The sequence below is a fragment of the Struthio camelus genome, chromosome 2 (genome assembly GCF_040807025.1).
Source record: "Struthio camelus isolate bStrCam1 chromosome 2, bStrCam1.hap1, whole genome shotgun sequence".
NCBI classification, from domain to species: Eukaryota; Metazoa; Chordata; class Aves; order Struthioniformes; family Struthionidae; genus Struthio; species Struthio camelus.
The window spans coordinates 65515450-65528422 of NC_090943.1; the positions used below are offsets into that span (position 1 = coordinate 65515450).

A 12973-nucleotide genomic window follows, 5' to 3' on the forward strand; every position below is an offset into this window, starting at 1 on the left:
TCAGTTTTGATTTCATTTATTAATGCTGTCAATAAAACTTATGTGTTTGGTTAAAAGGCTTTGCATACAGATTTCAGAGGAACTCCACAGCTCACAACTTACAATAAAAAAGCACTAGAATCTGAATATTTTTCCAGCCAGGTCTTAAAGACTCCACATACACTATTTAGATATTATCTGTTGATTGTGATTTTATCCTCACCACCACCATCCCGGTCTTCAAAGTTTTTCAGTTTTATTTTTCACTTGCTCCTGTCTTTGAGCAATTCAAGGGTACATATGTCTTCAGACTACTCATCAACTATGGTATTGCAGTTGACAACAAATAAAATCAACCTTTAACAGAATCTCATATGTGAAGGCAAGAGTAAATTAGAAATGTAGTAATTATAATGCAGCCCAGAATATATTAGCAATAAATTGATAAATATGTGTCTTTTCAATATTTTACCATCAGTAATAAAATATATTTATAATCTGTCATTATTAGTAAGAATGTAAGTATTATACTAGCATTGTACTAGTTTAAAAAAAAATCTGTACGGTTACTGAAAAATTGCCTTTTTTCCTTCCTTATCTAGTAGCTGCACTGTCTCATTTGAGATCTGGATATTCTACTAAAGTGCAATTCCAAGACTTCATAATTATTATTAACATCAAACAGTATTAATCGGCAGAGACTGTATTAACTTTTGAACACAAGGCACAATAGATCCAGGTTCACATATTAACTATTCATAAATGCAGTGTTCATCACCATAAGTCATTTCACTTACAGATATGTTGCAGAGCTACAGAACAGAAACACCAGTTACGCATTTTCTTTCAAAAATATTCTTTTCAACACTTTTGTTTGAGTTGATTATATAGCCCAGATTTTTTTTTTCTTCAGATGACCTAATATTCCTACTCGGGGAAAAAATTATCACATGGGGAAAAGAGAATATGAGAAACTGCTAAAAAGAACTTCATTGTGATTACAGATTCAAATCATCACAGAATTTCAGAAAAAGGTGTAACTATGAAATTCAGATTTCTGTATTGTGCTAGCTATGGAGAAATGTAATTCCATGGGTCTCGTCACCACTGTTTGTTAAAAGCTATGCTTAAGTCACTTCTTTAAAAACAAAAATAAGCAACTTTCACTTTATTTATAATATTTTACTTTATATTTCAACTTATAAACTTATAAGTTATAAAAACTTATAAAATACAAAACTTTTATTTTATATATTTTTAAACTTATAAACTTATATTTTAACTTATATATTTTAACTTATCCCTTATCCTAAATTCTTTTCCAAAAAAAGTTTTGGTATCTGGACAAGAGCCTCTTCTAAAATTGACACTTCTTATGCTGAAAAAGGTGTAACTGAATGTTGTTTTGACAACATTTTCCTGCAAACATCTAATTGGACCTATGGCTACCCTTCTGGGCTGTTTTACCATGCCTGGGTTTGGTTGTACATCCTGCCCACCTACCACTTCCATAGCAGTCTGAGGCTTACACAGGCATGTATTATCCTCCTGCGCTCTGGTTTCCATGGAGAGGATTTCCACTGAAATCCTCTTATGTTCAGTGTAGCGTTGCCTTACGTTACACATTTCTTTTCCACTTCCTATTAGTCAGGTTTTAATTTCCATTACAGTCACATAAAGGCAAAGCAACTCCATTTCATTTCAGTGGAATTATCCTGGATTTACTATATCATAGCTTTGGTCAGAATTTGATCTTTTTTTTTTTTCCTGGATACACAAAATATTGGTCTGTCTCATACAGGTGTAGTTCTTCTCTGGCTCCCAGATTCGAATGTTTTTCATAATGTGAAAGCTGTAAAAATTATGTCATGATGGACCACATTTGCTACGAATCAGTGTTGTTTCCCAAACAATGAGATGAGACAAATGTTGTTTTAAAAATAAAAAACATAAAAATAACTGCCAGCATTTTCAGCTTTATTCAATCTCCTAATTTGTTGTACTGTACTATCACAGAAAATCTTAATTTGATATTGGTTCTGCTAAAGAGAAGGGTATTATCCAAATTTCTGATGATGCAGCTGAGAGCAGTATCTTGTGGAATGGCTCTGTCACGTGCTAGACTATTACTTGGTTTTGCCAGATTAATTTGTCACACCTTGCTTCATCTGTTACACATGAAATCAGTTCTTTAAACAAACACTAATCTGCTTTTCCATCTGGGTGGAAAAAATAACTTCTAACTAGCCTAACAGAAGGGCTGTATGCCATTGCCTACCCTACTCTCATGACTTAACCTGCTAGAAATGCAGAGTTTGGTCGATTTTTCCCAAGTGTCAGGATTAATGCACATCTCTGTGTCACCTGCATATACAGTAACACTCATCTTCCTCCAATTTAAGTGGAGTAACTAGGAATCATCAGAAAAATCCACCTGGTCCACAGTCTGCTTCCTTGATCCCCCCTCTGGAGAGATGGTGGACAGGAGCAGACTCTGTGCCAAACTAACTGTCTTGGTGCATATTTCACAGCCTATATGTAACTTCCTAAATGTAGTGAGTACATTGCATGCGATGAAGGAAGGAAACGCAACAATTTTGAAAGTTGTTCAACATACATTAGAACGTAAAAGGAACAACAGAAGGGAAAGATTAAAATAAATGCAAACATAGCAATGAATCCTATAGATTATCCCCCCTGGAGTAGCCATGTATTTTGTTCTTGCCTGTGTAGAACTAAATGTTTGGAATTCGTGTTTTCAAAATGGCAAAAGTACTTAGAAGTCAGATACTGTCTCTGACCTTTATTTCATCTCTTTACTGCATTCAGGAGGATGACATATCAATGGTGTGTTAACTGCACATTATTTGACTTTCTGAAAATTAATTATTTTTCAATACCTAATTAAATTTATTTCATACTCCAGACTTACTTGTTGGTAGATCAAAAACACTGATGGGGGCACAAAAGTATATTCTGGGGTCAGTTCTTTAAATTTTTAACTATATTTTGTCAAAGATTTAAAGTTACACATGCTGAAATAAATAGAATGGCAGCCATACAAATCACAGGGCTACCTTTCACAAAAGACAGGTTTCAAATTATTTTTCGAGTAATTACTGCTTATAACAACTTGATGAAAAACACAAAATCAGATAGCACATTGTCTTTGACAAAACTCCTAAGAAGGAGCTTATAAGAGGCATCATTACGAATCCTCAAAGTGAAAATCAATAGGTAGCATAAACCATTTGCTGAGATTTGAGAAAATGGCTGTCTTAAAAGCAAACCCTGTAAGGGGGAGACCAGTGAACCTGCTATGAGGACTGCTAGCTTTCATTTCATGCTCACTCACCCCTGATTTAGCTTTTTAGTGAAAGAAGTCCTCAAGGCCCTAACTTCATTTGCCAAATTACTGCAGCAAGTGTGTCATGACATGATAGTGCCCCGAACGGTTATATTGTAAGTTTGTGCTTGCCAGTTTACGTAGGACGCAAGCAGTGCTATAACCAGGTTACTGAAGTTCTGATGAGCTGGATTTTTCTAAGGTCATAATAATGTTAAATTAATTGGTTACAGCACCTCATGGTTTCATCTGTGAAGAAAGGCGTGGACGTGTTTAATGGGGACAATGTTCCGATTCCACTGGCTAGTTCGGTAAATGCTCTTCATTTCAAATAGGAAAGAAATCACAGCGCCAGCACCCGTGGCTACGTCCATCCCCAAAACAGTCAAGATGAAATTACAGTACAGATAATCAATGACTAAGGCTACAACACAACTTGCTGGCTATGATTTTGCTAATACAGCTGGGCTATATAACAACAGCTTTTGTATTTTTTCCCCCTCATAATTTAACTTTCCCACCTGCCCCTAAAATAAAACTTGGCAACACAGAGAAAGCCAGTTAATTACCTCCCAGCCACTGCTATTTCACTTCTGCTACTGCTGTTGCTGGTTTTGCTCCCATGTTTTTAGAAGATCGGTTGCCAGCTGTGAGATGTGCTGCCAGGCAAACTTGACGTGGGTGGATTCCACTGTGCGGGAACAAATAGCAAAACGTAGCACAAACTTTTCTCGCAGGTGGCATGGGACCAGATGAATCTTCTTGGCCTCATTTATGCTTTTAAGCAGTGCCTTATTTAGTTCATTTGAGCCCTGAAATAATTGTAATTCAACAGATACAGTGATGAATTTCAGAAGCTAGTTTGGAATATGTAAATCCCACAAAGCAGCCAAGCCAATGTATCACTAGTAGTAACATGCAGCCGCTTTCTCCTCCCACAGCTCAAGTCTCTCAGTGCTTTGCTACCAAAGGATTATAAGATGATGGCTCAAAAGATGATTTTTCAGCCACAAAAAGATTTATGGATTAACTGTGGTTTAAAAGCAGTGTTCACACTGAGGCATTTGTGATAGCTGACAGCTTTTTCATGACCTAAGCACACGAGCTATGTTGCTTTATTTAAAAGCATCCATTATTGCATCCATTTCATTACACTTTTCTTAGATCTAATCAAACACCCATATGGGAGGCAGTTTTGCAATGAACTATACCAAACCTTTGTAAAACAAATCTTCAGTCTTCACTGAAGCGCGGCTCCCATTAGAGAGTCTTTTGACTATGAAGGTGGAAATCTTACCCTTAGTTAAGAAACAGTTGAAGGAATGTATCCCTGGCATAACGTCAGTAAAATGCAAGAATAAATCTGGTTCATACCGTCAGTAGAAACCCTAAAACAGTATTTGCCTCAAGTTCTATAGTAAGAGAGAACAGAGACTCCTCCACAGAGTCCTACCGAGTCTTTTCTTTGGGATTCTAGAAATGAGGCAAACAGCCCTCTCACTGCAAGTAAACATCATCCTTTTTCTGCATTCAGGGAAACAAAGGTATAAATGTTAAATATCTTGCAGAAGGTCAGAGCGACTCAACATGCATGCATTATTAAATTTCGACTCCTCCCGACATAGTCGGTCTGCTTTGTGCTCAAATACTAACTGTGAAGATTTCCTTTAGAGGAGCTATATGCTTTCAATATAAAATCCTAATAGAAACAGGACTGCACAGGAGAGTACTGATTCTACTGCAGATTCAGCTAACGTTGAATTCATGGCTTTCCCGATGCCCGTTTGTCAGCATTTGAGAATAAAACAAAACACGTCATCAGATGTCCAAAACAAGTAAATTGTTTTAAATGAAAACCTTACTTGAAAGAGTACAGGGTCTTGGAATTTTTGTCTGATTTCACAATGCAGGATAAAGTCCTAATCTTAGCGTATCTTAGTTTTTGTTACCCAAATTAGAGGAACCTGCCTGTCTAATTTTTATATCAGCAGACTGAAAGATGGCTTCAGCTTTTCTGGGCATTTTGCCGTGATAGCTTAGGACATACCACGTCAGTCTTGAATGCTATAATTTTACCCTTTACTCATTTCTGTTATGCTGCTGGTGACGTAGGATTGCAAGAGAGGCTGACAGCTCTGGTGTTCCCTTACTGAGCACCACAGTATGAGTGCCGCAAATGGACAAATCTCTCTGTAACACATTCAGCAGCTGTTTTGTTACTGTAACGGCCATAGGTCTTCTTGAAAACCTCCACACCAGAGTACATGGTTTCTCAAATCTGCACAGTTGTAGCTTACCTACTTAGCCTTTTCCATATGAAAAGAAAGCATAAAGGAGACACAGTTTCCCATTGGCACAGAGGATAAATGTATTCTTCCCCTGTTTTTGGATCATATTACAATTAGAAATGATCCCAAGTCAAATCATTTTTCTGACTTGGCACGAATTTTTAGGGAATTTGGATGAGGGTCTAAGCTAGCAGAACATATCCTTGCAACTTTTGTGAGAGTATCCTGAATGCTCCAACCTGAAAAAAAGGACCAACCTTCGTGGTTTACAATTTTTTTTTCCTGTTACAGGCCAACCTCTCATGACAGTAATATATTGCTTTCTTACTAAAGGTAATCCATTATTAAAATGACGATCCTTACCCTTAATGCTAAATGTGTAGCACTACCATTTAGGCAATACAAGCAGTTATATGATGTTAATTTAACGCCCTTGGCAGGGGTGAGTAGAGGAAGGAGAAAGGTTCATGCATCTTCTATTCCACTCTCACAGCTGCACCTAGGGGCTGCTGTGACACTCAGGTGTCACATCACATTGATGTTAGCAGTGACTAATCCTCTCTCAGAGCTTTGGGAAGCTAGCAGCCAGCTCTGAGTGAGTCTGTCAGTTTTAATAAGAAAGTGTTCTCATCTCCTTGGAGAAATGACTAGCTTGACTTGTATTCCTCTTCAGACATGACAGAGGAGCCCAAAGTTAACCCTCTGGCATGATACTGGATTCTTTCTTTGGCATTTGGTGAAATAGTTGTCATGAAAGTCAGAGATTATTAGTTATCTACTCAATAGCGTGAAAGACAAAGAGTTAAAAGTAATAGCTAAGTAAAAAAAGAGAAAAAAAAGATTTCTCAGGAACAAAAGGAGGAAAACTATTGCTACATTTCCATCCGTACAGCATTACAGTTCAAGTCCCCTGTCCCTCATTCCTACTGTAACTCTATAAAAGTTACAAGCATCCTACTTCTAAGGTGCATTTTAATATGAATTAAGGAAGTACAAGAAGATGCTTGAAAGAGCGATTTAAAAAGCAAATAAAGTTGCAGAAACGAATATAAACAACTATTCATTTAAAAGCTTGTTGGTTTTGTTTTCTTTTTTTGGACAAGGAGATCAAGCAATGAAAACACTGCTGCTTCAACACAGGTGTTCAGAAGAATCCCATGTTTATTCCATAACTTATTCAAAAGTTTCTTAACTAAGTATCCAGCATTTACCTACTATTGTAAAATTGTCTTTCCCTACAGATCTTCTTTCTTTCTCTGGAGCATCAGGGACAGGACACCAGACGTAGATGAACCACTGGTCTGATCAAATGTGACAATTCCTATGTTGCTATGCTCTGCTTCACCAGGACTGTTCTTTTAAAGTACATGTAGAGCACAACTAACAGCTGTCTCTGGACCTGCAAAACTCAAGTGTTTGCTTGTTCCACGTGAGAGAGCAGACTACAAGCAACATCTTGTTACTGAGCAATAAAGGCCACAGAGCGTATTCCTCAAAATCTTTTAAAAGTTCTTGCTAGGAAAGAAATTATTTTCAGGTTTCCACTTATTGAAAGAACTCCACGGTACGTAACCCACTTGTTTCTCTAGCAGCAGATCATTTTTTTCTTTTTTGAAATATGAAAACATTTATAACATCAAACTGCAAATGAAACCATTTTCCTATCCCAGATTAATTTACCATTTACTGTAACCCTCCCTGTCAATGATTCTTTAGATTGCATCAAACTGGGGTAGCTGGGGCAACTGAAAAACTGAGAAAAGACTTTGTGAAAAGTAATACCACATAACCCAGAGGGAGCCGAGACCTGCTTGTGAACCTTTAGAAAAGATAAAAAGCTCATTTAGGTATCATGTGAACTAGAAAACACCAGTGCTGTTTTTGTTATTCGGTGTTCAGATTCAGTGTTCCAGTCCAGCCTTTTACAGAGGGCATTAGTTGCAAGCTCCTCTGTTAAATGAGTTCTTTACACAAAACAAGAAATTCATCACCTTTTAATGTCCAATTAAACAAGTGAACTCTCCCAAGTCCTGCAGCTCTAACGCTCTGAGTGCAGTGAGGGTTTTCTAGTTTCTGACAGGCAAGGTCTCTACATTAATGTACTTCGCACTTATAGAAATTTTGCGGAAAGAAAGGTCAAAAGGGTTATGTTTGGCAAAAAAAAAAAAAAAAAAAAAAAAAGACCAAGACCAAGGGCAGTTGGGAACCTAGCCTTTCATGCAACCTCTTCTTACCCCTAAGTCACTCCAATTTGCCCAGTTTGCTCTAGGATTTTATAAATGAAAATGTTTTCTTTAAAGAAAAGAACAAAAAAAAAGTTACTACTTCAATCTTAACCTACGATAGATGTAGTCTACTTTCACATACTAGATGCTTCTGGTCAAGTCATTTTTTACATATATATAAATGGTATATTATATATACACACATACAAAATTAATATGACCAGAAGTATCTAGTACATACAGTGTCTGTATACATGGCTGTGTATGTGTATAGATACACATGCACATCATAAATGTGTGTGTGTAAATATGTATATATGGAGATACATGCGTACCATAAATATAAGAGGATTTTGCGGGTGACCCATTCTTTTCGATAAGTAAACCCATAAGAGAACTATAACTTAATAATCAGATTCATTCTGAACTGTATGAATGGGATCTGACATAGAACCACTATTCATTTCAATTGAATCTACTAATCTACTCCAAGAGCATCATTAACCAAAGCATACTTATGAATATGTCCCTAAAAATGAAAAAGATTTGACACTGATACTTTAGTTTATAACAAATGTAACATTTGTCATAATTTCCTTTAAGTCCTCTCTCAAAAAAATAGTTTTCCTTCTAATACTGCTACTACTGCCTACCAATGAAAACACAAGAATTACCAGTCAAAATCCCTTTTGAATTAAAAAGAAATAAAGATGAGTAGCAAAGATGACAAGCGTTAGGAAAAGACCCAAACAAATTTAAAGAACTATTAGAATTATCCTCTAAAAATTAGGGTATTTAGCATTATAGTTGAGCTTAAAATGAAAAGGACTACACTGAAGAAAAAAATAATCCTTACCTATGGTTTCAGTGACACCATGCAAAAATAATCAAAGAAATGTATTAAAATAATCAGCTTACTCAAAGCCCATCGAGCCTACAATGTGACAGTCATTTTGCATGACTGGGTAGAGCCAAGGCCATTTGTGTGCCTTGACTATACATTTCCATACCCTAATATGCTTGAATTTCTCTTAAGCATTTGGTTAAATTTTAAGACAATTTGTCCTAAGCGTCTTTCTTTGATCTATGTGAACTTCCCTTACGATCTTTAAAAAAAAATAACTGAAGCATATTAACTATAAGCACTATATTCTGTTGCAGGTTATTATATTGCTGTAAAGCATGGCAGAAGAAACAGGAAGCCTTAGCTGCCTTACCTTTAGTCGAAAACAGACCAGTCCCAAGATGACCTCAGCACAGATCTCAAATCGCTCATCCTGAAGGACTAAATGTTCAAATTGATGTGACAGCCTGATATGCTGGGAAGAGAAAGACAGTATCTATGTTGTATAAATTTGATTCATCAAGACAAAAGATTTTGCTAAATCGTTTCCATTCCTAATCTCTTTTCTCTCTTCTGCTATGTGATAATATGCACATATAGCCATCTGCTTATGTTAACTTGCGTCCCAGTCATGACTTTCAGAGCTCGTAACTGAGCAGTTACTGTATTAGTTGCTCAGTCTATCTTAGGCTGTACTAGTCTGTTTCTTAATGAATTGTTTAGACACTGTTTTATACCTGTTATGATGCCATATTAATAGTAAGCAATATTAATAATTGCTCTTTAGGTCTTCTACCGCACAGTTTTGCTTGAGACTGCCTAAAAAGTCCAAAAGTTACTATGGGGGAAAGGGGAAATGCACAGATATATACACAGAGAATGATCACAATTACAGTGGAAAACAAGCTAGAAAGGCACTAAAAATATATCAAGCAAGTGAATTATACTAAAAAGCATAACTGTGAAGAAGGGGAGAACTTGCTGACTTATCTGAAAAAGATGCTCAGGATCAGCTGAAAAGAAAAATGATGGTGGTCTGATCAAGGAAATTGATAGCAAACTTCTGCCAACCCATTTAATAGTTACTGAGATAAAAAAAGAACGACATTAGACACCAAACCAGAGCAGTTATATCAATGTATAGTAAAACAGCCCTCTCCTAAAATCAGTCTGATCGGAAAAATATCAACATGTCTATTAATAATCATCTAGGAAGGCTTAACATCTGGGAATGATGTTTTGCATTCCTGTTTCTCCCAAACGGCAAATGAACACAAGAGCACTTGGAAGAAAAGAACTGCAGGCTATTGGAATTACATTTTGTCTCCACGCAATAGCCAGTCTATTCCAAAAATCATCAGCCACATCCAAAATGAAGATGATTAAAAGTTCCTTAACTTGCACAGATTCACAACTCCAAGTAATTTTACAAAAATAAAAAGCAACTACACACCCCATGTATCTTCCTTCTTTTGCACTTTAAAGAAGTTGAAAGGAAAAATAATTGAGCAAAAATAAAAATTTCACTTTGGGCCAGGGCTAAATGTGGAATGTTTCATCTCATGAGAACTTTTTCCAAAAGCCAAGAACAAGTCAAAACAGAAGTTACAGGAAAACAAACAAACAAACAAAAAACTAAAATACATTTTGCAATCTTAATTATAGCTTTCTGATGTTTATTTCTTAAAATGGAAAAACATTGTTTATATTGAATCAAAACATTGATTCAAAACCTTCAGACCAGGCATATTGATAGCCTACATAACTAGCCACTCTTGTTACCACTTCCTTTCTGTTGTTCGCTACATCCATTTATCATCTCCCTCTTAAATTAGACTGAAAGCTCTTTCAGCTAGGAATAAGGACAATAAAATGCCCAGTCCTTCCCAAGGCAGTTGAATGTTATGCTAATATAAATAGCGTGAGTTCACAGCCATGAAAACTGATCAGAATTACATGTGTACACACATATATTAGTACACACAAATGCATGTAAAACATATGAAATAGGCATATATGCTGTAACAATCTTTTACTATCTTCTCCTATCCTTATGTTCTGTAGCATTAACTAAATTTACATCTTGTAAACAGCCCTGCACAATTTCACAGACCATATATTAGGTCTTGGAAATCAAGTCCATTAAAAGTATCATGTTCACTGAGATCAGAACTTCACAAAGCGTATGACTGAATCTAATTACTATCTGAAGTTAATCAAAATTTTCTCAGTAAGAGTTGAATAAAAAACAATAAAATTAAGATTTGGCTCATTGCAAGTAGTTCGCGTAAGAAAACTCTAGATTCTTACTGTTCGTTATTTAGCAGGTATTTATATCCGTTTTTTCACTAACGAATTTTTCAGGGCTTTAAAGGAAATAAAAGCAAGGAAAGCAGAGAATATTCAGTAAACCCAAATCCAGCAAAAATGCTGATAGCATCTTATACTCGTATATGGATGCAAGTAATTCTATCCAAGCAAGCCTTTGTAGGTATCAATAATTCGTCAAGCCACTGGGGGGCACCAAGTGCCTTAGGTTTTACAGAAGCAGAACGCAGAGAAAGGAGAGACTGAGGGAAGTTTCACCTAAAGCTCTGCACCTTTGTACCGTCAGGAATTATCTTGAATCGCTTTTACAATAGTTAAACATTATTAAGCCTGGAAGTTCCAACGCTGTAAAATCAAAGGGCTTTTAGGTATCCTACTTGCCTCTCTGTGACCCAAAGAGCTGCACCTACACTCTGAATACAGGTGCAGTAATAACTCACAGAGGACACAAGCAGTTTTAATACTTCAACCTTGCAAGACATACAGGTAAACTGTGAAAATACAGTTTGGAAAAATACTGTCTGGAGAATCAAGGACACAGAAACTAAGGAGAGGAAGGCAGGAGAGAGAAAAGACAATCAGCTGTTCTCACTTTTTGTTGTATGTGTTCAAAACAGGCTTGACCTATGAATTTTTTTTAACCCTCCAGATTATTTTGATTTTGGCATTTGTGTCGTGCTGTGTCCCTAGCACCAGTACTTTAAAATGGACATTCAGATTGGATTTGACTTCTGAAAATGACTTTATTTACCACTCTTAAATAAACTTTTAAAAGTGTGTGTACATACACTGGCTCACATATGTGCTACTTCAAGTAGTATCATTCGGACAATCCCTGTATCACATGGGTCCCCAAAGTGGAATTACACTGACTGTGTCAGTGGCCTGAAGACTCTTGGGACACCAGCTCTTCTCTTAGTGAAATTCAGCAGATGGAAGAAAAGAAGCTTAAAAGGAATTTTTGTGAATTGCTGTGTCAGGTAAATAACCAGTCTTTTTGTGGGGAGGCAGGGGAAAAAAAACAGAGCTTTAATTCATGTGATTATTCACGATTAGGGGATATTCTTACAAAAATCACTAATGAGAGCAATAAACTTGTGAAGCACTAAGAAGTGGCCCATATAAAAAAATATATATGTCCCTATATATACACATGTTCGTATGTGTACACACATACGCACACACACATGCCATGTGTGTGTGTGTGTGTATGAGCTCCTGCACAGAAGTGTTTCAATTGAATATTGATTGTTGGGCAAGTCCTTAAAGAACTATAGGACTCTTTGATTGATGGGAGTTTCTCCAAAGCTTCAGAGTACAACAATGAATATATACATGTGCACATACCTGCACAGACTTGATCATCAGATACTTTTCTTTCTACAGCTTTTACCCCTCTGCCTGCTCTAGTTCACAATGCAGTTTGAATCAATGTGCTGCCAAAACAGCCTCCTCCACAGCCATTTGGACTATGCCACTCCCCAGTGGAAATACCATCCCTGGCATTGCTGGTCTGTACAGTTCCAGTCTCTTGCTCTCTGCTGTTAATTTTTAATGAAATTCATTATGCTTAGAGAGAAAAGAAAGATGTGATATGCTGACTTCTTCTGAACCTACAGAGGATTCATCTGAATCAAAATGCTCAGGGAGAATCACATACAAAAACATTACTTCTGAATTTCTCAAATGACTTCCGAGCTCCCTCAGATGACTTACAATGGCACAAAAGCACAATACAGGCCATTTACACGGGCTGTTTACAGATTGGCCATTTACACTTTTGGCTTTCACATTTATACTGACTCTGCATGTTTGGAATTGGCCCAGAAGCCTGTTGTTGCCCTTTTTGTACATCTCTTCCATGTCTTTGGAACGTACCTCTAACACTTAATGTTTTTCTCTCTCTCCACATTCTTGAAAGATGACTACTCTCCCCTTTACCACTAGAAGGTTTTGAAAACAA

The 12973-nt window shown here is 36.6% G+C and overlaps 1 protein-coding gene across 6 annotated transcripts in view; it reads right to left on the reverse strand.

Annotated features, from left to right (window-relative positions):
* Positions 1-12973, reverse strand: part of DDC (dopa decarboxylase) — an 80104-nt gene continuing 67131 nt past the window's right edge. For all 6 annotated transcript variants that reach the window (XM_009681922.2, XM_009681921.2, XM_009681918.2 and 3 more), the window contains 2 exons: positions 9056-9157; positions 1-4137 (listed from right to left, as the gene is read on the reverse strand). In XM_009681922.2, the coding sequence (XP_009680217.1) occupies positions 3922-4137; positions 9056-9157 (318 nt within the window). In that variant the 3' untranslated portion in view covers positions 1-3921. The remainder of the gene's footprint in view (positions 4138-9055; positions 9158-12973) is intronic.